This window comes from Dreissena polymorpha, chromosome 8 (assembly GCF_020536995.1).
Source record: "Dreissena polymorpha isolate Duluth1 chromosome 8, UMN_Dpol_1.0, whole genome shotgun sequence".
Taxonomy (NCBI): Eukaryota; Metazoa; Mollusca; class Bivalvia; order Myida; family Dreissenidae; genus Dreissena; species Dreissena polymorpha.
In genome coordinates, this window is record NC_068362.1 from 9,764,163 (window position 1) to 9,790,026 (window position 25,864).

A 25,864-nucleotide genomic window follows, 5' to 3' on the forward strand; every position below is an offset into this window, starting at 1 on the left:
AGTTTGTTACTTTAGATTCCTGAGTAACAACAACTAACGGTGTTCTTTAAATTTCTCACCTGGTAAATTTCAATTATGTTTGCATATGTTATATGAATAATTTGACACATGTTGCTGGTTGATATGTTTCAGGGATCTGTCATCCAACCGATTACGCAACATTTCCCGGGCGACGTTCAGGGGCTTGGCAAAACTACGCTGGCTGTGAGTTACAATAGACAAATGATGAGTCGTGAAATAAATGCCGTCCAGCTGTCCATATATACATGTCTTAGTCTGTGGTCTGCTTGATATAATTTAACAATTGTATATCTTGTTGTTTTGTTGCCTTATGATTGTACAATATTTTTGGCAAAGTCTGTGAAGACAGCTGTTTATCAATGAAACTCGGAAGTATCATTGTCTGTTGCTTAATTTGTTTTTAAATGCTTGCCCTTTCTATATAAATACATAAGCTTACGCATGTTCAAAAAGAATTAGATTGTGTAATATAATTGTTAAAGTATTTAAAGGAATTATAGTTATCGTTCGTTGCGTATGTTTACGTTTTGTTTTTGTTAAAGGTATTTAACCTCCAACACACTCGAATATATTGACGACGGTGCATTTGAAGGAATGTCGGATCTTGAACAACTGTAAGAAATGTTTAGTGCTAAATACAGTACATATTACGAATGTGACATTATTGTTTATACTGTTCTATTTGGTTCATGCATCGCTTCCTGTCGTTTCAAGTACAAAATGCGTAATTTACAGAATTGTCTTCAAACATGCTAGACAACTTTCATAAAGTTAACACATTTCTTAAACAATAATTACTGGTGACAATATTGAATAACACTTCATTTATTAAAGCTCATTTAATACGTCTTACAATGGTTAAGAATATCCATTGCTGTAAAAATAGATCGACATATCTTTTCTGGTAAGATAAACATTCGTACTTCATCGTATACATATTGTGAATAAAACTACACTTAAAGTCTAACACATGTAATACTATCTTCGTTTTTCAAGGAATTGGTTTTGTTTTCGTGTGAATAGTTGACTATTATTTGGTTGTATTACAAACTTGTTTATCGATCTCTGTTTACACATTTTCTGATATAACTGACTTTTATGATTGTATTGTAGAATGGTAAGACTCATTGTATTAAGTAACGAAGTGATGCAATTGAAGGCGCAATGCTACACACGATCGTGGTTAATGGTGAACTAAGTTTGAGATACGAATTAAACTGCATGACCTCGATACAACCCACCTGACGACGATTTCTTTCAATCGGATTGCAAAATATGTCAATTTATCCTAGTGATTGTCACGCCTACAGCCCCTATTTCACTCAAGCAATATATTGTATGAATTATTATATATAATAGGATGCATGAGGTTCGGTCCGTGAAAAGGTTATATTTCTAGCATTAATTATTTAAACAATTAAGTAATAATTTTGTGTAGTTAAAGGATTCGTGATAGGTTCGTAGTTAATGTATGATCAAGTTAGACAATGTCATATTGATATACTGTTGAATGATAATGAAGGATAAGGTTCCTTGTTCTTTATTTAGCGGCGAAAAAAACTAAGTCTTAATAAATAAAAACAAACAAACATATTTTAAAATAAATGTTTCATTTTTATAACAACATTCATTGTCAAAGTTATCGGGTACAGTTTTATACATCTTCAACATTATTATCCTCCGCCATAGTCATATAGTTCTTCCGTCCGGAACCATATCCTGGAAATGCTTTGGCGGATTTCATTGAAACTTGGTATGGGTACATATATGGATAAGAGGATGATGCACACCAAATGGCACTGCACACCATAGATTAATAACGCAGTTATTGCCCTTTGTATATTGAAATAATGTTTTTTCACATAGCACTTTTGTGTCCGGAGTGATATCTTGGAAGTGCTTTGGCGGATTTCATTGAAACTTGATATGAGTATATAAATGATTATGAGGATGATGCTTGTCAATTGACATCTTACACCATCTGGAAATAATGTAGTTATGGCCTATCGTATCTTGAAAAAATGCTTTTTAACATAAGCTTAGAGCTTTATCTCCATTAACACATGAGCCAGAGCCATGAATCTTGCCATAGTTGTTCTCAATCAGCTGGGGGTGCTTTTAGCGGATTCAATTGAAACTTGGTATGAGTATATATATAGATAAGAGGATGATGCTCAACAAATGGCATTGCACACCATATGTTAATAACGCATTTATTGCCCTTTGTATATTGGAATAATGTTTTTTTCACATAGCACTTTTGTGTCCGGAGTGATATCTTGGAAGTGATATGGCGGATTTCATTGAAACTTGATATGAGTATATAAATGATTATGAGGATGATGCTTGTCAATTGACATCTTACTTCATCTGTAAATAATGTAGTTATGGCCTATCGTATCTTGAAAAAATGCTTTTTAACATAAGCTTAGAGCTTTATCTCCATTAACACATGAGCCAGAGCCATGAATCTTGCCATAGTTGTTCTCAATCAGCTGGGGGTGCTTTTAGCGGATTTAATTGAAACTTGGTATGAGTATATATATACATAAGAGGATGATGCATGTCAAATGGCATTGTACACCATCTGTAAATAACGCAGTTATTGCCCTTTGTATCTTGAAAAAAATGCTTTATAATATAGCACTTTTGTGTCCGGAGAGATATCTTAGAAGTGCTTTGGCGGATTTCATTGAAACTTAGTATGAGTATATAAATGGATAATAGAATGATACACGCCGAATGGCATCTTACGATATATGTAAATAACGGAGATATGGCCCATTGTATCTTGAAAAAATGCTTTTTAATATAAGCTTAGAGCTTAATCTCCATTAAAACTTCAGCCAGAGCCATAGAACTTGCCATAGTTGTTTTCAATCATCTGGGGGTGCTTCACATTCAACGACCATAATCCTAGGGGCTAATGTTTAGGTCATAAATTGAGGTCAAAGGTCAAACAATGATAAATTATTCATTCTGAGATATTCCTTTACTAATGCATCATGGGATTCTGTAACAACTGTCCACAATTGCTCTCCATTGTCTAGCTGAGTGTCAAATATAAGATCCAGGTTGCTAGGGTCATGGTCAAAGTCACACACAAAGGTAAACATCACGCATTTTGATTAAATATGCATGATTTATTGAGGATTCTACCAAACTTAAGTTTTACACCCATCCCTAAACAAAATTTATTTGGCGGGGGATATAAATTCTACGAATTTGCTTGTTTAAATTAAAACATGCCCGTTTTGAAGTTAAGTTTTTTTATCTTTTTTTATTTGTGTCTACTTATTCTTACCTATCAATTTATGCGTCGCGTTGTCAATAGTTATGATAATATTTAATGTTACTATCCTTTTGTTTCGTAGAAAATGTATTTGGCAAGATGCCCCGTGTTTGCCAGTACCAAGGCACCTCCTAATGATACAGCCACGTGTCATTTAAAGTTAACAGTTGATCTTATTGAAATACGTCATGCTCACGTTGTAAAATTATCTACTTTTTATTCTTGTTTTAAAACACTCATAGCATAATATATGTGACCTTTTTCGAAATTTAAATACGATAGACACTATCACTATTCAATGACAAATAAAGTTTACAGGTCAAAGACTTTCTTTACAAAAGTTGTTTTGAGAGCAAAAGCAACGGTATAAAGGAACGTCATCGGAATAACCAATTCCGAATTTTAGGGACAGTTTAATTATTGCACTTGTTACACGTACATATAAACACATATATGTATTGCTCACTAAATTCTATATACATATAGATAATCTAAAGACATAGTTTAATTAAATATTCAGGATTCTAAAAATTAATTCCAAATGCCTCAACATAACACAATCAATGAGTGTGATAAAACCCATTATATTATTTCTTAAATAATTATGACCCCGCCTTTGAAGAAGAGTGGGTACTTTGTTTTGCTGTACGTCGTTCGGTTTGTCTGTCGGTCGGTCGGTCTGTCTGACGTAGAGCAGTTCATATCAGATCAATAACTCGTCAACAATTTGACCGATTGGCAAGTGCATTCACAAGAGCATTGTCCTTGGACAGATGATGACCCCTATTGAATTTGGGGTCACTAGGTAAAATGTCGAGGTCACTGTTACAATTAGTTTGAAAATCGTTTCCGATTAATACCTCGTCATCGAATTAACCGATTAGTTTGATCCTTCACATGTGCATTGGCTTTGGAGAGTAGATGACCCCTATTGAAATTGAAAACACTTGATAAAAGGTCAAGGTCAATGTCAAAATTATTGTGAAAATTGTTTCCGATCAATAACTTGTAAACCAATTGACCGTTAGGCTTGTCCTACAATGTGCATTAGCATTGGTCAGTAGTTGACCCCTATTGATATTAGGTCATTAGTTAAAGGCCAAAGGTCTAGGTCACTGTCACAGTAAGTGTTAACATCGTATCCGATTAATAACTAGTCAACGAATCGATCGATTGTCTTGATACTTTACATATAGTTTGACCTTTGACAGTAGATGACCCGTATTGAAATTTTGGTCACTTGTGCAAAGCCCTGTTGTTTGTTTGGAGATTGGGGTTTGTTTTTCTATAAACTACCGTTATTAACTTAATTGTTATTTTAAAACTGGAAGGCTTCTAGGCAATCAATTGATTATAAAACAACGAGATACTTTCGAAATACACATAATGTCAGAAAATAAATTACATTTTCAATTACAGGCATAATACTATCACTGTATAAATTAAAACATGATTAAGTCCATTTAATGTTGACAAGAAAACGTAATAGTTTAAGATAATTTCAATGAAATGTGACATTTGATGACCTTTCAATATGCTCTCATTACAAATTAGAATTTTCCGCAAAAAGTATTTTTTTTTATTAGAATCATTGTAATGTATTTTTTGCCTTGGCACAAGGGAAGGTTATTATGAAATGTAATTTAGTTTGCAACATAAATAACAAACAAGTGTTAAAGTAGATAGATTGTAGTGCCTTTAAAATAGTGGACAGGTACACGTCTCATTTAGCAGGGGCACTCTGGAGAACACACTACTGGCTTACAACTAGACTTGTCAATTCAATGTGTTTGCGTTATTTCATCTGCTGCCTGTATTATCATGAAACTTGTATGCTTTTGGTGTTCTTTTAATCCACAACGGAAACCTACGAAACATGTTGAGCTGTATAACTTGAATTTGTAATCACATTACGTTGTTTGTTACTTAAGGTGCCTGAATCACAACTATTAACGGTGTTGTTTTAATTCCTCACCGGGTATATTTGAAATATGTTGACATATGTTACTTGAATGGTTCATCACATGTGCTGTTTGATATTTTTCAGGAACCTGCATGACAACCGATTACGCAACATTTCCCGGGAGACGTTCATTGGATTGGCAAAGCTACGCATTCTGTGAGTTACAAATGACAAACATGTGTCGTGAAATAAATACCGTCCAGCTGTCTATATACATTTATTTTATACCTAATGATAAAATATGACAATTCTGCAGTCAAATAACAGAAGTAAAAATAAACAGATTGTTTTTTTTTTCACCGGTGAAAATAACACATGTTTGAACTACTTTGTCTATTTTTAGATTATCATATCAATATTTACTTATAAATGTATATATATATATTATGATCACGAGTGAATTAAAAAATATATTCTATCGAATCCAGCACATTTTCATTGTAATTTATGTTTTTTAACCGTTTATTTACATTGTAAAAATAGTTTATCCGGAGAATTTCGCTGGTATAATGACATCATCTTGTGTATTGGTATGTATTAAGGCAAGTCACGGGGGAAAGGTTAACTTTTCAGCGAAAGGGAAACAGCTGTTTATTATTTTTTTGAATAAGAGGCATATAAAAACCAAAAAAATGTTTTCTTGTCAGTGTAAGATCGTTTATTATTTCACTCGTGGGCATAGAAAAAAAAATTTCACTCGTGGCTGCGCAACTAGTGAAAAATATATTTTCTATGATCACTCGTGAAATAACAAACGATCTTCTATGTCTTAGCCTGGGTCTGCTTGAACAAATGTACTAACTTTATTTCTTGTTGTTTCGTTGCCTTATGATTGTACAATATTTTGGCGCATTCTGTGAAGAATGCTGTTAATCAATGATACTGTGAAATATTCTTGTCCGTTGCTTATTTTTGTTTTTGAATATAGACATTTGCTTGACTTTTCCATAGAAATACATAAGCAGACGCATGTTAAAAAAGTGTTATATTATTTAATCTATTTTTGTAAGTATTTAATGGCAGTATAGTTATCGTTCGTTGCGTAAGTTTATGTTTTGTTTTGTGTTAAAGGCATGTATCATCTAACGCACTCGAATCCATTGACGACGGTGTATTTGAAGGAATGCCGGATCTAAAAGAACTGTAAGAAAATTTCAGTGATTAAATACAGTACATATTACGAATCTGAAATTATGATTTATTATTTTCTATTTGGTTCATGCATTGCTTCATGTCGTTTCAAGTACAAAATGTGTTATTTACATATTTTTATTTATACATGTTACACAACTTTCAGAACATTAACACATTTCTTAAAGAAAAGTTACTGATAACAATATTGAATAACACTTTATTTATTAAATCTCATTTAATACGTCTAACAATGGTTCAGAATTACCATTTCTGTAAAGATAGATTGATATATCTTTTCTGATAAGATGCACATTCGTACTTCATTGTATATATATAATGTGAATAAAACTACACTTAAAGTCTAACACATGTAATACAATCTGCGTTTTCCAAGAAATTTTGTTTTGTTTAGAAATTGTGTTTCCATGTGAATAGTTGACTATTTATTGGTCGAATTCCAAACTTGCTTATCGATATCTGTTCAAACATGTTCTGATATAACTGACATCTAAGCTTGTATTGTACAATGGTCAAACTTATTGTATTCATAAACGAAGGGATGCGATTGAAGGCGCAATCCTACACACGATCGTGATTTATGGTGAACACAGTTTGAGGTACGATTTAAAATGCATGACTTTGATACAGTCCACAAGATAAATGCCTTCAATACGAGTGCACTATATATTAACAGTGCGTGATGTCACGACTTAACAAATACGTCATGAATAAAAAAAAATCAACTTTAAATTTCATGGGGTTTTGTGATAATTTTTACTTGCCACAGATTCAATATAATTTTAAGAAAGGTTTATTTACTGTGCATTTATGAAATATAAAGACTTCAGCACTAACATTGATATTTTATTTAAATACGATATTAGGTAATTGCATCGATACTTATAACTTACTTATTATAATATTAGTTTAGTTTTAGATAAAATACAAAATATATCAGCCTTTAGTAGAATAACATTCACGTAAGCGTATTTTTTCATGTCAATAGGTTGGTTCACCGGCGCATCAATGCTTTGAATATGATAACTGCTGGTGAATGCATTTCTTACAAATACTATGCCTTTGTTTCATTCTATTATGCTCAAAATCTGAAGTGTGAGATGTAGGCCCCAGTTGTGTTGCACTACACATGGTGACAACGATTAAAGAGCAAAAAGCAAAATTATAACTAGCATACTGACTTTTAATATTAATTGACGACGACTAAATTTGTAAGAAAGATTATACAGGTAGCTTGATCGCTGTATCAAATACTAAGTCAAAATGATATATTCCAGTTCACATATTCCCCATTCAAATATTTATAAAAATAAATATTTATATGAATATGTATGCTCATAATTTGAGTTTTATATCAACCGTTCATATATAACAATTGCACGAGAACCCATAATGGATGACGTTTTTAATTGCATCCAGTTTATATTTTATGATCGCATTTACAAATTAGAAATGTTGATTGTCTGGATTCGGGATTAATTGGAGTAACGGAATGCTAGTTAATTGGTTCAATTGTATGAATTTAAAACATGTGGATTGAGTTTGATGCTACAGATTGAACAGAAAGGAGTTGACTTCTTGAGTAATTATCTCATCATAAATTGAAGACTTGTTCGCATTTTGTTTTCAATAAATATTCGGATGTATCGTTGTTTTCTATGGTTACAGTAATATGATCAGTGTAAAAAGTAGCCCTTTTGCCTGATCAAGGTTATCTATCTGTAACTTTATCAAAGGCCTTCGTTTATCATCGACTTTCATTATTTTAGTTTTTCTTGGCATTATCACACTAATCATTATCCGCATCCTTATCTCGCTCAGCTTGGGAACATAGTGATCAGCAAAGTGATAATTGTCATATTCAACATCGCAATTACATATATTAGCATAAAAATCGTTTTTAACTCTATCATGTTTAGTATTATTATCACCAATACCTTCTACATAATAATTATTTTGTTTATATTGGATGTAGAGTACTATAGTTATTGGGAATATGCAAAGAACCTTAAAATGACGTAGTACAGTGCTAAAATTGTTAAAGTTTATTCAGTGGTGTACTTTGATTTGCTACAGCGTTAACCGTATTCATCAATACATATTAAACCGTTTGCACTACATATAAAGAAAAAAGTGTAAATATTATAAATGGCTCAAAGTCTGTAAACACACTTATTTAAGGTCCGATAAGGTATGGTCACAGAAAGTACAATAGTTCTAAAGATCTGAATATGTTTTTTGCAAATACAAATAGTTATAAAATTCTATTTATAACTAACTAAAAATGTAAAAAAGCATACAATAGCTGTCATTGTTGTCCCTAATATTCCCAGTTCAATTTTGTTTTTGGTGTAAAGTAAACAGAAAACAAACACCCAAACCAATCTAATGTTAATTAAATAAATGAAGTTAAGTCAAATTTATAAATTGTGTTTTACTAAATTTCATTCCTTTTTTAATAAACTTATCCCATCTTAATAGATCAATATACGATTGAAGTTCTTTCACACAGAGAACAGCAGGCAGGTAGTCATGTTTTTACCAGGAACATGCTGGAGATAATTCTAAGGGCTTACCACTTACCACTATATTTTATGTGTTGTATGTATTATCAGTGAACTTGTTACTTTTAAGTGTTCTTCAAATCAACACCCGAAACCTTGAAATGAGTGTCCTGTATTGTTTGAATAATTAGTCACATGGCCCTGTTTGGTATGATTGTCCTGTATTGTTTGAATGATTAGTCACGTGGCGCTGTTTGGTTTTACTTCAGGTTCCTGGGATACAACATCTTAGGCTTCATTTCTCGGGCAGCGTTCAGCGGCTTGACTCAACTAAACACTCTGTGAGTTAAACTAGACGTATGATTTGTATTGAAATACATACCGTCCGGCTGGCCATGTATACATATGTAACTCCAAAGTCTGCTTAAATGAACGGAAGAATTGTCTCTATTGTTGTTCCTTTGTTATATGATTGCTTTCTGGTAAGAATGCTTTTTATCAATTAAACTTTGGCATCATGCGGCTGTTACTACTTGTGGTATTTGAATAAAGGCGCATGCTTGTCTTTCCCATATAAAGGCATGGCCAAATGCATTTTCGACATTGGAAAGCTTTTTTAATATAGTTGGTCAAGTGTTTCATATAAGTAAAGGCATCGCTTTATCTGATGTTGTTTTTGTTTAAGGTCTTTATCGGGATGCCATCTAGATTCCATAGAGGCCGGTGTATTTGAAGAAATGCCGAACATAACCAGACTGTAAGTCGTTTTCAGACTGAAAATTAAGTACACATAACTAATAACACGTTTATTACAAAATGCATGAAGAATACCAAAAGCCCAAGTGGACAGAGTAAGCATTGAGTGTTTTTCAAGTAAATAGTGATTAAAAAAGTAATAATACATTTCATTGAAACAATACATAAATGTATTATTAAATGCAAGGTTCTTATATTAAAAGCTATCGATAGTATATATGTAATAAGATATGTGTGATAACTTGAAATTCTAATGGAGCTTATAAATTGCGACCAAATACGAAATATATTAGTGTGTTAATATTTTAGGTCTACATGTGAAATAATATAATACTCCTTTGTACTAAACACAAGAAACAACATTCGGTTCATCAATATCATGCATATAATATATATATGTATGTATATACATATAAATAAATAAATAATTAATAAATTGACAAATGTGTCATCATTGTTCAGCCAAAATTCAGAGAATAGAGTTTTAATATATATGATTAAGAAGTTAAAATATATAGTTAATATGTTTGATATAATTTTATGATTATCATATTTATGTGGCACAGTTAGGTACCTTGTATGTTTTGTTTAAAGTTCTCATAAAATGTTAGTAAAAATGTAATAGGATTCACCAGTAACTTGAAAATGGATGGTCATTAACTTGCAATAGGCAATAATTAACATGCAGATCTGCAATAATGTTGCTTAGAATCAAGGAACAAAAAATGCTTTTATGCCATATTGTTTATAACAATGACTAGAAGTATTGATATTTCTTTTCCGTTCGTTTTTCATTCCACCGGGAATTAATGGTTTGAGAAAAGAAAATAATCCTGAAAATCTGAATTTATGATACTAACAAAAATTGTAACAGATTATAGCTAGACACAAGTTTTAACTTCAATTAAACACAACATATTGAAGGCATGTGGAAGCTTCAATTTAGAAAGCATTTGTTAGAGCAAAGTTTATAAAATATTGAACGGCTGATGTCATGCATGATATTTTAAAACATTCATTATGAATAGAATTTTTATGATTTGGTTTTATGATATTAAACAATACAAAATAATGACTATTTAAAAGCGTTGCTACTTTTTCAACGTGGGGTGGCTTAAGATTATACACATTGTTTATTAAACACCAAAACTTTAGAAAAAACATGGGGTATAAGAAAATAATTGAACATTTCGATCATTCTCGTTATACTGCTATTACAGATATAAAGTAGTTGAGTCAGATAGATAGATATATTGATAGATTTATTTCAGTATAATTATGCAACCTGATAAAACATATCTACATACATGAAAAAAGTAACACAATAAACATATATGAGAAATGAAACCATGCCAATAACATTACACCAAGGATTACACAAAAAAGAGAACTTAATCTCTTTTTTCCATTGTGGTCCTTGGGTATTGATGGTAGTGGCATAGAGTGGCATGACATTAATATCAGAGATTTGTGTTATAAAAGACAATTTTTTGCATAAAAAGGTAGATTTATTTAAATGTGGATCTATTAAAAACTTACTATATAGATCTTAAAGAATGATTGCATATTAAGAAGATGTGTTTTAACTGATAACTTAAAATAAGCTATACTTGTAATATTCATTGAGGCGGAAGGTAGTTTGTTCCACAGAACACAAGCATTATATGCAAACAATTTAGCACCAAAACCTTTGACTTTGGGTAAAACATAGAAACCACTTTCACTTGACCTAGTCTTGTATGAATGAAGAGTGTCAAAGGAAAGTTTTTACTCATATATTCAGGAGCCAAACCATTTTTGATTTTAAAAACATGACAAAGGGAAGCTTGCTCCACTCTTTTTTGAACAGGTAACCAATTCACAATCTTAAAATGTTAATTACCTATATGTGACATATGACCTTGATTAAGGACAAACCTTATTAATTTATTATGTGTGACCTGAAGTTTATCTTTCCAAAATTAGGTAATACCATGATACCAAAAACAACATGCGTAATCGAAATGACATTGGATTAGAGCCATGACCAGAAGTTTCTTCGTGTGGAATGAGAGAAAATCACGTTATCTATACAGAAACTTTAACCTTGTATTGGCCTTTTTAATAACAGAACTAGCCATGGAAAGTCAATTTAATTAATTTCAGAAAACGTTTCAGTATGATTTCAATAAAATGTGACATTAAAAGACCGTTTAAGTCTTCTCATTAAAAGCTAGAATTTAACCCTAAGTTAAGTATATATATTGACATGTTGAGTTCATATTCAGATGTCAAGGCTGTTTAAGTTTGATGGTGTTAAATGAACGGAAAAACACACACTTTAATCTAATGGCAAATAAAGTATCGTCAAACTTACATATTGTGTTTTACATTATGTTTTTCTTTACGTATACACTAATCGCATCTATATAGATTATTATCCAATGGCAGTGCTTTTGACACAGCCAGCAGCACACAGCTATACCTCTTATTTAGCAAGGGCACTCTAGAGATACCTCAGCTGGCAGACCACTTGACTCGTCCATTTTATAATTTCACGGCAATTCATATGTTGCTTGTATTATCAGGAAACTAGATAACATTGGTGTTGTTTTTATCCACATCGGGAACCTTTGAATTATGGTATAACTTGACTTTTTAATCAAATGACATTGTTTGGTGTTATTTCAGTTACCTGAGAAACAACCGGATACGCAATATTTCTCGGCCTGAGTTCAGGGACTTGACTCATCTTAAAGAACTGTGAGTTACAATAAACACATGATTTGTACCGAAATAATTGCCGTCCAGCTCTTTATGTATAAACGTGTAAGTGTCTGGTCAGCTTTATTGGATGGAAGAACATTGGCTGGTGTTATGTTGTGATTGCCCGGTTTACTGCTCTTGCTGGTAAGAATATTGTTAACCAATAATACTGCGAACTATTCTCGCTGTCGCTACACGTGGTCATTTTCATATAAAGGCACAAGAGACTAAAACTTAAGCTTATTTACAATAAGTGATCAAGTGAGTCATAGTATTATATCTTCCGATTTAGTTAATTGTTTCAAGTTGTCATCAAACAATGATCTTGAATCCATATACGACGGCGTATTTGATGGAGTGCCGAACATAGCAAAATTGCTTGACGTTCTCAGACTTGAACTTTAGTATAGATGAACAATTTTTAGCTCTATTTTTTATTGTCTATTTTGTTCAGACAGCACTTTTAATAACTGGAGGCAATATTGCATTGAAAATCTTGCATTTAAGCCCATCCAGATATGTATGCCAATGGTTCAGAATACATATTTCCATACAGATGGCTTAAAGTGTATCGTCTGGTAAGACACTTTTCGTTTTGCAACGATTGTGTTTTCGCGCTGGATCTCATAAACGTATGATCAAAATTTGATGAAACAGAAAGGTACTTAGTAAAATTATAAAGTGCGATCTTTCAACACGCATTCGATATTTCGTAGCTATTACTGCGAGACTTTGCGTACTAATTGCCAAGAAATCTGTTTAAAAGGGCTGTTACGGAATGTGTGTTTATCAGAAGCAGGTCAGCACTCATTTCGTTTGAATTTGTTTGTTTTTTTCGGAAAAGAAATTGTTGCTCAATAATTTCTGCAATTTCAGAATGCCTCCTCTTACTGAATATGGAAAGTCTTGTTTACATTGTGCAGCACTTGCGATAATCACCGGCTTGTATCTTTAATATTTAAAAAATGCCTTTATCGACTACACGCGGTAATTTGAATAGTAAATGTTATTGACCATGTTTAAATTGTAATGAAAATGGATATAATTATTTAAATAGATGGCTGGATGGCTGGATTTACAGACCGACAGACAGACAGACACACAGACAGACATACATACCGACAGACATACAGACCGACAGACAAACAGACAGACATACAGACAAACAGACAGACAGACAGACATTAGGCAGATATACACACAACCAGACCCACAGAAACTTTTAATACTAGTTTGCAAGAACTTCGTTTATACAGGCTGTTTTTTAATTATTTTCTGTCTTAAACATTTCTGCCATTCTGAATAAATGTTATAGTACCGCACAGGGAAACTTGTGTGTGTTAACTCGCTATATTTTGCAGCAGTTTCGGTTATCTCCGGATAATATCTTGGATATCTTATTAATCCCTACATCGACTTATTATTGATCAATCTGAGATATTCGTTACGCGGTAATGTGAATTATAAGTGTAATTCACAAAGTATAAAGTGTAACTAAAGTAAATACTACTATTTAAGAAAGTTATACTTAAATGATTGAAGTATATAATCAGGCGTTTTCCCTGTTTGATGCAGTAGTTTTGGATGTTATACATTCGAATACACTCCGAAAATTTGTTCTGAGAGAAAACTTGTTCAATTTCAAATGCGAAATTTTCTGATTTCTCTTTGTATATCTTACTATGTATTGGTTTAATAGGGCGACTAAATACATTTTTTTCTGTTCGGCAATATTCAGATGGACCTTACTGTTAAGATAATATTGTATTGTGGTCTTCATCATTTATATTTAGCAACTAATGGATAACACTGAGAGAGCAATGCTTTAGGCAATCGGAATGTTATCAACATACAGACATACAGACAGACAGGCGGACAGACAGACAGACAGACCAACAGTCAGAGAGGCAGGTATCGAGAAAGACAAACAGACAAGTAGACAGTCAGATAGACAGACAGGTAGACATACAGACAGACACATAGAAGGACGGACGAACATGTGTACAGTCTTACAGGTAGACAGTCAGACACACAAACAGACACACATTCACACACACACCCCCAAATGGACGGACGGACAGAAGGACGGAACGACGGAACGACGGACGGAAGGACTGATGGACGGATTGACGGCGGTAGGCACGCAAACAGATATCCAATCTGATAAATAGATAAAAGTTCTTTATTTGTTTTCGGCAGCATAAAAGAACTTAATTAACAAATGATCATAATTATTTTTGAACAGTTTTAGCACACGAACATGTAAAATCATTTTAGCACACTTACATGTAAAATGATTTACAAGGGGTTATAGTTTCGTCTATGTATATTTGTTTAAGTTTAAGAGGTAATTTTCAATTTATAAAATAAGTATGTAAGAACAATCAATGCTTTCAATATTGAATAAAAAAACTGTGTCATTGCTCCTTATTCAGTCACGAAAAATACATTGATTTCCAGTTTATTAATATATGAAGTTCAGTGCAAACGTTAACTTATTTTTAACATCAGAACTTCATGCCAAATGAGTGTTATAGATATGTGGAAGAGTGGGATACATAAGACGTCATAACTTAAGTGAGAAAATGTAAGTTGCATAGTTGATCTAAATAAGCAGTGAGGAACAGAAGTATGAATTGGTTCGATTTAATGGAAATGTAACATAAACATATTTGGATGTGAACATTCAGGTAACACTACTTTTATTGCTTTTTGGTACAGTTTTTACATTTTAAACAATGTCTATAATTTAAAAACGCCAGTTATTTATTCGGTTTGACTATGAACTGCTTAACCAATGCGTTATTTATTTAAGCCGCGATAAAGGAACTGTAGTTTTTATCAATATAATTGAATAGTTATAGTCAAATTGAATTAATATGTCTGAGGCATTTTCCACACGTTTCATGATTATCATAGTTACGTGGTACAGTATTGTACCATGTAAGTTTTAGAAGTTCTTATAAAACAGTTGTTTAAATTGTTTAAAGATTCATCAGTATCTTGAAAATGAATTGTAATTATATTGTATTGGACAATACTTTTTTTTAAAACAAACAAACAAACACGTCATTAATGCCGAGCTAAGCCTTTATTTGTCAGTCAGCATTCCGCTGAAACATGACTGGCATGTATGTGCCCAGACCCGTGATCGAACCAGGGACCTCTGGATTTTAGCACAAGCGCCTTATCCACTGAGCTACGGAGGCACACATTGGACAATACTAAACATACACATGTTTCACATGTTTGCTTACACTGAATCAACACATATGTGTTTATGCCATGGTGTTTATTACAATGAGCAAACTTAGTGTCATTTAATTTGCTTCCATTTGTCCTTCCTTTTGTCAGTCTGCTGTGTGTGTGGCACGTATTTCACATTTTGTAAACTTCAAGAGAAATTAAAATAACGTAAAAATACATTAGTTTCCTTGTTAAAGTGTGTTATTTTAATGTTCGAGAGACCGGAAAGATAACAACACTTTTGTGCTCGGCCGCCTTTATTCCGATTGTAACACCATAGTTACTTTTTAAATGCATTTATAATGGATGTTTGAATAAATGGAAACAACAAAAGTATTGCGTGACCAATATGCGTATTTATTAGAGTGTATGTTTTATTAATGGTTCCGAATAAATCGCAAAAAACGATTAAAGGAGGGAATCTTGGAATGTTTAAGAAATCATATTTGAACGGTATTTCTTTTCTGTAACGTTTATATTTTAATGCATAATACCATACAAATAGGAAATAAGCGACGAACGAAATAGAAAATAAAATTGCCGGGTTGCAGTGTTAGAGCCTCATACGTATTTTGAGAACTGTAGTTATATATTCAAAACGGATGTGCAGTGTTACCCATATACATAAATGTATACTTGCAAAATACTTTCCCAAAAATCAGGACGAAACACACTTTGGTATATAACTATTTTCTTTATGAATACGATAGTATTTATTTAAGGAAAAAGTATAAAAAAGCCCCTATTGTTTATGTTGTGTATAATAAACAACGTTTGTACTACATATTAAGAAACTATTTTAAAAATGACATCAGGCTTGAAAACTCAATGAAAACACTATTTTATGTACCCGGTAAGAATGTGGTTTCAATCAGTACTATGCATCTTCAAATATAAATGATTGTTAATGCAAATAAAAATAGTTCTAGTATAGAACTTTATAGTTACTTTAAAACTTGTTTGAATAAATCATAGCATAGACATGTGCGATACAAATTAAAAAACACATTTGCTAGAGCAAAATTTATTAAATGATATTTAAAAAAAATGTTTTTGTATATAATGGGAAAATATAGTAAATGCAAACAACAATATAATGGAATATAAGAAAATCATAACATTGACATTTGAAGACCTCTTTTTTTGCATTACAAATAACAAGCTCCCCCTAAAATATTTTACTAGTTTTTCTTCAAAATGGATAAAGTTATAAAACAACGTATTTCTACCTTACAAAACGGTAAATTGATATGCAATTTAATTCAGTTTGCTCCAAAAAAATAGAAAAAAGCGAAATACAGGAATTCTTCGAATTAATATGTCCTATAGTTTTACTATATTATCATGTTTAGAATAGAAAGTGTTTAAGTTTTACGTTGTAAATTTAACGGACAAACACACAAACCAATCCAATGGTTTATGAATAAATGACGTTTGCTCCCATTAGCATAGTTGTTTTATAACATGCCTTTTTATTCATAAATATATCTCATCTGTATAGACCATTATTACATTGCTGTGTTTTTTACATAGCCAGCAGACAGGTATACATTATTTGTAGCTGGGACTCGCTTGAGATTACTTGATGTTCTGTTCATCCACTCGGGAGACCTTTGAAATGGGTTAACTTGTTATATTTAAATGTTTAATCACAAGGCTGTATTTCTTTCTACTTTTACAATGGTTCAAATATCCAAGTTATTGCTGTGTAAAAAAGGAGAGACAATGAGTGGTTATTTTACCGGTAATAATCCAACCATTATTTCACGAGTACAATCATAGATTTTATGTCAAGTAATGCGGAGTACCAGTACCGAGGCTATAAACAGTCACAAATAATTGTTTAATTAACAATTCCATTTCTAATCGACATCTCGGAATTCAATTGTTATTTTTAAAAGGTCTTTATTTAGCAATAAAACTAATGCAATTACACAATTAAACAAAGGTAAATACAGATATATTGTTTTTCCAGTTATCTATCTAACAATCCGCTCATATGCAACTGCCAGCTGCGATGGCTCATCGAGACAGTACAGGACAGCAAGTCCAAGCTAACAGTACACGGCGCCGTGTGTAGTGAGCCCGCACACCTGAAGGGACGTAACATAGTGAATGTCATCCAATCGGATCTGAACTGCCCTACGCAGGCAAACAGTATGTGCATTGTTGTTCCATGTAAATAAAACAACGTGCCTTTTTTATAAGCTCACCTAAGCACAACGTTTTTATGTTGAGATTTTGTGATCACTTTGTGACTGTCGTGCGTGGTTCGTCGTCATTCGTCCGTCTTGCGTCGTCAATATTAACCTAAGTGACACTCTAGAGGCCACATTTATTGCACAATCTTTATGAAACTTGGTCAGAACACGCATCATAATGGAACATCAGCTGAGTTTTAAAATTGTCGCGGTCCGTTTTAAAGATGACCGCCAGGGAGCGAGGCAGTTGTCCTAAAGTGGCTATAGTAAAACCTTGCAGACACTCTAGACTTGTTTTTAATTTGGTTTATTCTTTATGAAACTTGGTCAGAATATATGTTCTAATGATATCTCTGCTGAGTGAGTAAACGGTCCAAGCGCTTAATAAAAGATGGCCTCCAGAGGAAAGGGTAGTTTTCCTTATATGGATAAAACAAAGCCTTGTCAATACTATAGAGTTCGAAAATGGTCTTCGTCTGTTGCAAAACATGGCCCCCAGGAGGCGGGGAAATATTCCTTAAAGGACTACATTCAAACATCATTCCCTTGACCGGTCTGGTCGTTAGGGGGGATGAGAAACGCCGTTGGATATCCTCCATTAGTCAGTTTTTTTGGCTGCCATGAGTAGCTCATCCATGGAAAGGACGTCCACTCTTTCACATTTACCATTTTACCATCCTAGCTGTTCTTCTGGCCGCCTTGAAGGCGACCTCCCGAAATTGTTACCTGAGCATAGTCTTGCATAGAAGTCGTGCCTGTTGACGTGTTCAAAAACAAAGCCAGCTTGCGTCGTTTGACGGTCACTTGGAGGGGGGTTTGTTGGCCACCAATGTCTGATGTCATGTTCCGGGCGTACTATTTGATATTGTGCTCCAGGTAATTGATGCCGAACAGTCTTCGTAGATACTTGTTCCCAAAGACCTGCATCCTGCGTTCTGTTTCCGCGAGAATTGTCCAGGTCTCGCAGCCGTACAGTATGATGGAGGCAACGTGGGACTTGAAAAACCTATACTTGCTGGCAAGCTGAAAGCTTGTCTATAATCGGCTAAGTCTGGCCCACGCTGCAGTTGCCATGGTGATTCTTATTCCGACCTTCCTTGGGGATGGTTTCTCCTAAATATTGCACTGTGTTTTTTCTTAATGTTTATTGCCGTTAATGGTGATATTTGCGTTGATTGTATTCATGCTCTTCACCTTTGACCTTTCCGACCTGATCTCCAACCCGTATGCTCATACTCTTTCGTAGAGCTTAATAGTGAGATATTTTTATAACATGCACCAACCATAATAAAACGCATAAGCGAATCTCAAGTTGGATGTGGGTCTGCCACCGATGGAGATTAAGCTGTAGGGTTTGATGGAATCTCCTGCATTATCTTCTCACGAAAAAGGTTAAACAGGACGGAGGAGAGAGGAAACCCTGACGGACGCCCACTGATGTCCTAAAATGTAATCCATTTGTCCATTGAGAACAACTGAGAAGCTGGCGTTTCCATAGAGTTCTTGGATAACTTGCAACAACACTTCTTCCATGTTGAACCCTTTCAGAACCTGACATAGGTCATCATGTCGCGTGTGGTTGAAAGCTTGCTTCAGTAGTTTAAGTTAATGATAGTGTTCCATGTGTCACAATGATGACATGCAGTTGAAGCTCTGTTTCACTGTGATCAACCCAGCTCTGAATCCAGTCTGCTCTTCTGCCAGCAGTTATTCAACGTTACTTTTCAATCGGTTGGGGATGAATCTGGGATGGCTCATGAGGCTGATGATGTGGTTATGCTCACACAGCTTGAGATTGCCATTTTTAAGTAACGAAATGACCAGAGACTGGGTCCATTTATTGGGCCACTTCTTCTCTTCTGGCAAAGTTCCATGATTGCTCAACGTGTTGTCCCTCCTCTATGTTTAATCAGTTTTGAAGGGACGTTGTCCACTCCAGGAGATTTTCCTGCCTTCAGGCTGCTCATTGCATCATGCACCTCTGCCTTAATTATGGACGGATTTTCGTCCTCTGCTTCTGCACTGTGATCACTCTGAGGAAGACTTGGGTCTGATTGAAGGGGTAGTTTAAGAGGTCGCTGCGGTATTCACTTCATCTGCTCAGGAATGCGGCACTCTCTTTGTCAATTTTGATACATGTCACATCAATCAACTCCTTCTTGACCTCTTTCATATTCTAACCTACCCTACCATGTGTGCTTTCTGGTATTCTAGACTCATGGCTATCATCTTGTCGCAGAGGTCAATGATCTCTTCGGACACCCATGGCTTTTTCTTCCTTGTCATTTTTAACATAAAGATCATTTGTTGAATACAGCCAAACGTCTTTGATAATGTTGGTGATGGTGTCGATGACATTGTCTACGATGTTCAGGGCTGCAAACATACCACCAATATGTGCTTAAAATACCGCCTATACATGTGGATCATTCAGTTTCTCCAACTCAAATCTAATGCGAAGATTCTTGTTGTTGCGCTTGTTCTTTGGTATGAATGTGTGACAATTGTAAACATGCATAGTTTGACATACAATATCATTACGTTATATATGCTATTGATCTATAGATCTGCAGAAATTGTATATCAACCATATATTTAAATGTTGAACAATTAATCGTGTGTGTTATCATTATTGTTAGGAAGCATAAACTAACAATTAAGTAATTTACATGCAGACTCATGAGTGTTTTTTACTGTCGGTCAATTAAAAAACAACAACATTTCCTTGCATCCAGTATACATTTTAACTCATTGTGGATCAGAAGTTATCATTTAATAATAACATTGCTTGATGCACGCACATACTTATACGAGTAAACACATGTTAAATTGAAAAATACCGCTGTCCCCATCGTATGTCAAACAATATATCAAATATTTATATAGATTATATCCCGCTTATATTTTCGAACATGCCTAATGCACGGGCTTTTAAAATTATTGAAAACATTTATTGTCAATATTGATAACGAATATTTTTAAATTCGTTGTTTTTATGACAAAAATAGATTGGAATGATAAATCGTATTTAATTAACATGTTTACATGTATCAATAAACTTGTAGTTGTATCTACGCACACATCTATTGTTTGACAATATCATCCGTCAGTTTGGCGTATGAAACATTAACAGTACTGTGCATTACACTAATTAAATTAAGCATTTAAATATAATTTACATTAATAAAAAGATCCGAACAAATTTATATAGTCCATTTACAATATAGTTCGGTACAAAAGTGGTTCATTTGCGCTAGACCCGGCGTTTCGGTGAATAGTAAATGTGTGTTTTTTCGATAGCGGGCATGTTTCTGATGAAGAATCCAAATGATGCCGGTCTGGCAACAATTAGGGTCTTCATAACTTCAAGATTGCGTGCAAGATGTGCCATTTTTATTTTTATTTTGTTTTACGTATCAAACTGCACAATGTTATGTTCATGTATTATAATGCCATTGTGGTAGTTTTACTCGTGTTAATCTTAACTAAATGAATACAGACTAATGTTATATTTAAGTATGAAGATGGCGCTTACAAAGGCTGCCAATTGTCAAGTTGGTAGCTTACACATTACTGCTGAAACCATGCTCATATTAACATTTGGCACAATGATTATGAATTTGTGCACATGTTACAAAGTAAGTAGCAATACGTGTTAAACAAGTGTCGGATCCATCATGTTTCCTGTACAACAGGATCACACTTGAATTTTACAATTAACACAAATATCCACAAGTAAAGTTATATAATTTCAATACTTGTTTGTCTAACCATTGACTGATTGCTGATTACCATTTACTGATTGAGCTGAATAAAAACTCATCCATATCATTTTTATTTCAAATTTTCAGCCAAAACAATATTGGTATTGTCGACCATTCTAAAATAATTTCACAACATATTTAATAATTATATAATACATTGTTAAGCCCATGCTTACCGACTCAAAATCGAATTAAAATGTAAAGCATTTAAATTTAACGTTTATACGTACACGAAGTTTACACCCAATTTGAAATCTATTATGAAAAACATGAGTAACAAAATGTGTCTTCTTATTTTCGTTGTCGTTGATCTCTGCATGTATAGGCAATACAAGATTTAATGTTTGTGTGTGGCTTATATTTAATGTACCTTACAAAATAATGAAATTCAGAAAGACAATTATTCCAGTTTTTAAGAATGGCATTTAGATCTAATGGATTGTGATAGAATTTTAACTGCATAAATTTGCATAAGCGACCATATTGGCTGATATTTTTGGTATATTCTTGAATTTTAATTTGATCAATTTACTCCCCAATCACTCATCATCAAAAGAACATGATAGTTTAGGTACAAAAGCTAGATAATGGATAAAGGCATTATTATATCACGACATATATCGCAATATTGATATATTTTCAAAATGATGTAACGGACGGTCAACTTGGAAATCGTCTCGGAAATCTTAGGGCGATCAATGATACTAGGGGTCGTATTCCAGAAGCATCTTGAGTTAAATTTTATTCTTATCCTTAAATTGGAAATTTTCTTCAGTGTTTCATTTCCTATTGCAATGGTTTTGCATCACGAAAAACATCAAAGTAACATTCCTTATCTAGTAAAGAAATACAAAACATTGTAATTTTGAACTTTAGTGAAATTATTTAAGAAATGACTTAAGATGTTTCTGGATTTCCACCCCAGACTTGCATCATTCAGATTCTTGATTGAGGATATGTTTTAAACTATACATCCACTATTCACACACAAACCCGGAAGTGGGACGTTTTAGCGATGTGTTTTTGCTTGTTGAATTTAACGCTTACATGGCGAATTTATACACATCGTTTCATATGGGTCGATACGGTTTGTTCTGAACCAATAATGTTACCACGCTGATTAATTGAGACATTGATGATTGTTGTGTTTATCGTTCAGATACCAACGAATGCGCAACTGTGCCGTGTAAGAACGGCGCCACGTGCACTAATCTTCAGAACACGTACTCGTGCACATGCTCACCGGGCTGGCATGGACTCAGCTGTGATCAGGGTATGGCTATAAAGAACCTGTGACTATCAGTGTTAAATTCCCTTTAAATATGTTTCCGGTTGCTATTTTTCACAAATCTCTTTCATATCAAGCCTGTAAACGAGTGGCTTGTTTATGATTATTACATTATGCCGTGCACGTCAATCGCGTAACGAATTATATTCGCGTTTCACAACTGTATACATTTGTTAAATACTTGTCTTGGCGTGTTGTTAAATAGGTCGATGTCACCACAAAGTTATCACTCTGTTGCACATGTTCAAAACGAACACTGCGTTCAGAGCATTATTGCTTAACTTATTATGAGCGCCCTTTGTCCAATATGTTTCATGTAATATAATCGTTTTTTCCGATAAACATTATTGAATGTAAACGAATGTATTTCAGACATCAACGAATGCGCACCCGCCCCGTGTAAGAACGGCGCAACATGCACTAACCTTCAAAACGCGTTCTCATGCACATGTTCACCGGGCTGGCAAGGCAACAACTGTGATAAGGGTATGGCTATACATTGCTTGAAAATAAACACACGTGACTGTTTGATTTCATTTCAGCTATTTTTTGTTTTATATGACAACATCTAACAAAGCTTTGCAGACTTGGTTTAAAGTATGGAAATGCATTATGATATGCATTTTGATGTCAGTTAGATAGTGTAATACATATTATAAATGAGTTAAGGTATGAAAATTATATTTATATAAATGAGGAAGATGGCTGCCAAAGTAAAGATACCTCCTCAAAACTTGCTGCGTAAACAAACATTGTATCTCAATTTGGCTTAAAGGCATATGTAAAAATATTACAACTTTAGTGAACTAAGGTGTAAAATAAGTATCTGATTAATTGAATGTTTATATAAACTTTGCAGAGTATAGTATAACATGATCATATCGCCATGATCCTTACCATACGATAAAAATCAGTTCACAAGGTTAAAATTTGACCCGATTTAATTATATTTCGCTTTTTTATTTACTCAGACCTCGGGTATGTTCAATACAATCGTACATAAAGCGGGTTTCCCCTTACGACGTTTGTTAACATATTTCAAAAGGTGAAGCCCAATACAAGGATTGCATTTTAATCGTTCTGCCATGTTGTTACGTGCGTTTTTAGCGGCAGGGCAATAGTGTCGAAATCAATATGTGTTTTTACTCACAAAACACTTCAGCCGCGTCAAGAGTTTTCAAATCAATATAAACATATATTTAATATCACATCGATCTTAAAATAAAACCATATAATGTGACAAACATATTGTTAATGACGAAAAAACAACAACCAATCAGCGTTGTGACTCCTTTCCACATTCATTTGTGTGTCAGCTTGTTACAAGTTTAATTAGTATAAGCTTTTGCACAATGAGAAACATAACACGTGTTCCATAGACAGACACTATTCAAGCCTGAGAGAAATTGTTTCACTTGTGCAGCAATATGAACTGTTTAAAGGCGCCATTTTGATTGTGTGAACATGTATAGCTTTATGTTCCAATAACAATGCAGATGCGTCAACATCTCAAGCGCCGATATCACAGTCATCGACCACGGAATCGTTGAAATTTGTGTACATCGGCATTGTGCTCGGCGTCATTGTGGCGGTTATCATTAATGTAGCAGTTATTCTCATCATAACAAAGAAGTATGCTTAAACATTTCTTGTCAATAGTACATGTTAGTATATGTTAAATAGGAAATAATATATATATTGCAATAAACATAAATGGTTTACTGTATACAATTGCACTTAATACAGCAGATGCAATTCAATTATAATCCATTATGTGATGTACGACAAAACATACATGATTATTCGAGCAAGCGTTCATTAAACACGTATTAAACATTGGCATTGTGTAATTTCTTAGAAATTGAAGTGTCAGATTACATTTGCTTATCTTAAATGGTATGGTTTGATGTTCTCAAGTTGCTCCATCATCTTCACGTATTTATCGGACCCAATAAACTTCTTTAACTCCTTTGTGTGTAATTGTGTAATTGTAACGCCACCAAGCAAATGCGGGATAACGTCATAAGGGGTAGTTTTTGTCTCTCCTTCATAGGTGACTCATTTGCCCAGGTTACTATGCATAGTGTTAAATAAAGTATAAGGTGACCTCGGGGTAAGGTTCCTGTTTCTTTTCTTTTCGAGTCTACCATATGTGAGGGAAGTCACATTACGTGATAAGGCAATTAATCTTCTATATTGCCGCACTGTTTCCGCCATCGTCTTACGTCGGACCATTCCGACCATTACTTTTTGTTCCTAGAGGCACCCAATGGAATCTTAAGTTCTGCTTCTTCCTTCACTTTGTTGTGCACATTTGTTTTCCGTTATCAGTGATTTCAAATTATGTATTTTATATGTATGTTTAATTTCTTAATACATTATTAAAAAATGTATGTATTGATGTGTTAATGTATTTATTTTTATTTATAATTCTGTAATTTACATTTAACCTTTGTGAAAGAATTCGCCAGATGCACAATGCCCCCAGCTATCCGATGACAGACCCTATGCTGCAATGCGTTCCCTCTCAGATACATAATGTAGGTAGCAACACATTGATAAAAACACAGTTATTTATATAATATTACTCTAGAAGAGCCGTAATGTTGATGATACAACACAATTTTACAATTATTAAAACAACTAGATATTGGGGAACGACAAAGATAGCTATATAAAATTAGCAACATTTCCTTAATCGTTTGCTCACTACCTCGTTGCCTGCCGACCTTTTTGCTAGATGATCGCTAAAAAGCCTAAAATACAATGTTAGTTTAAAATATATGCGACTACCTAGCATGCAACGAGAGAGTGAGCAACAGATTAAAGAAAATTTGTTTGTGTTAATTCCAATTTCAAAACTTCAATCTGGAACAATCAAATGGCGAGACTTTCGACCCAACCAACATTTAAACCAAATACTTTGTTACTG

General features: G+C 33.6%; 1 protein-coding gene across 1 annotated transcript in view; it reads left to right on the forward strand.

Moving 5' to 3' along the window:
- The window catches only part of LOC127842304 (probable oxidoreductase PXDNL), a 25,516-nt gene extending 2,576 nt beyond the window's left edge, over positions 1 to 22,940 (forward strand). Inside the window, exons 3-8 of the mRNA XM_052371736.1 lie at positions 133 to 204; positions 564 to 635; positions 5,361 to 5,432; positions 12,359 to 12,430; positions 17,655 to 17,836; positions 22,804 to 22,940. Of these exons, the coding sequence (XP_052227696.1) occupies positions 133 to 204; positions 564 to 635; positions 5,361 to 5,432; positions 12,359 to 12,430; positions 17,655 to 17,836; positions 22,804 to 22,940 (607 nt within the window). The remainder of the gene's footprint in view (positions 1 to 132; positions 205 to 563; positions 636 to 5,360; positions 5,433 to 12,358; positions 12,431 to 17,654; positions 17,837 to 22,803) is intronic.
- The last annotated feature ends 2,924 nt before the right edge of the window (positions 22,941 to 25,864 follow it).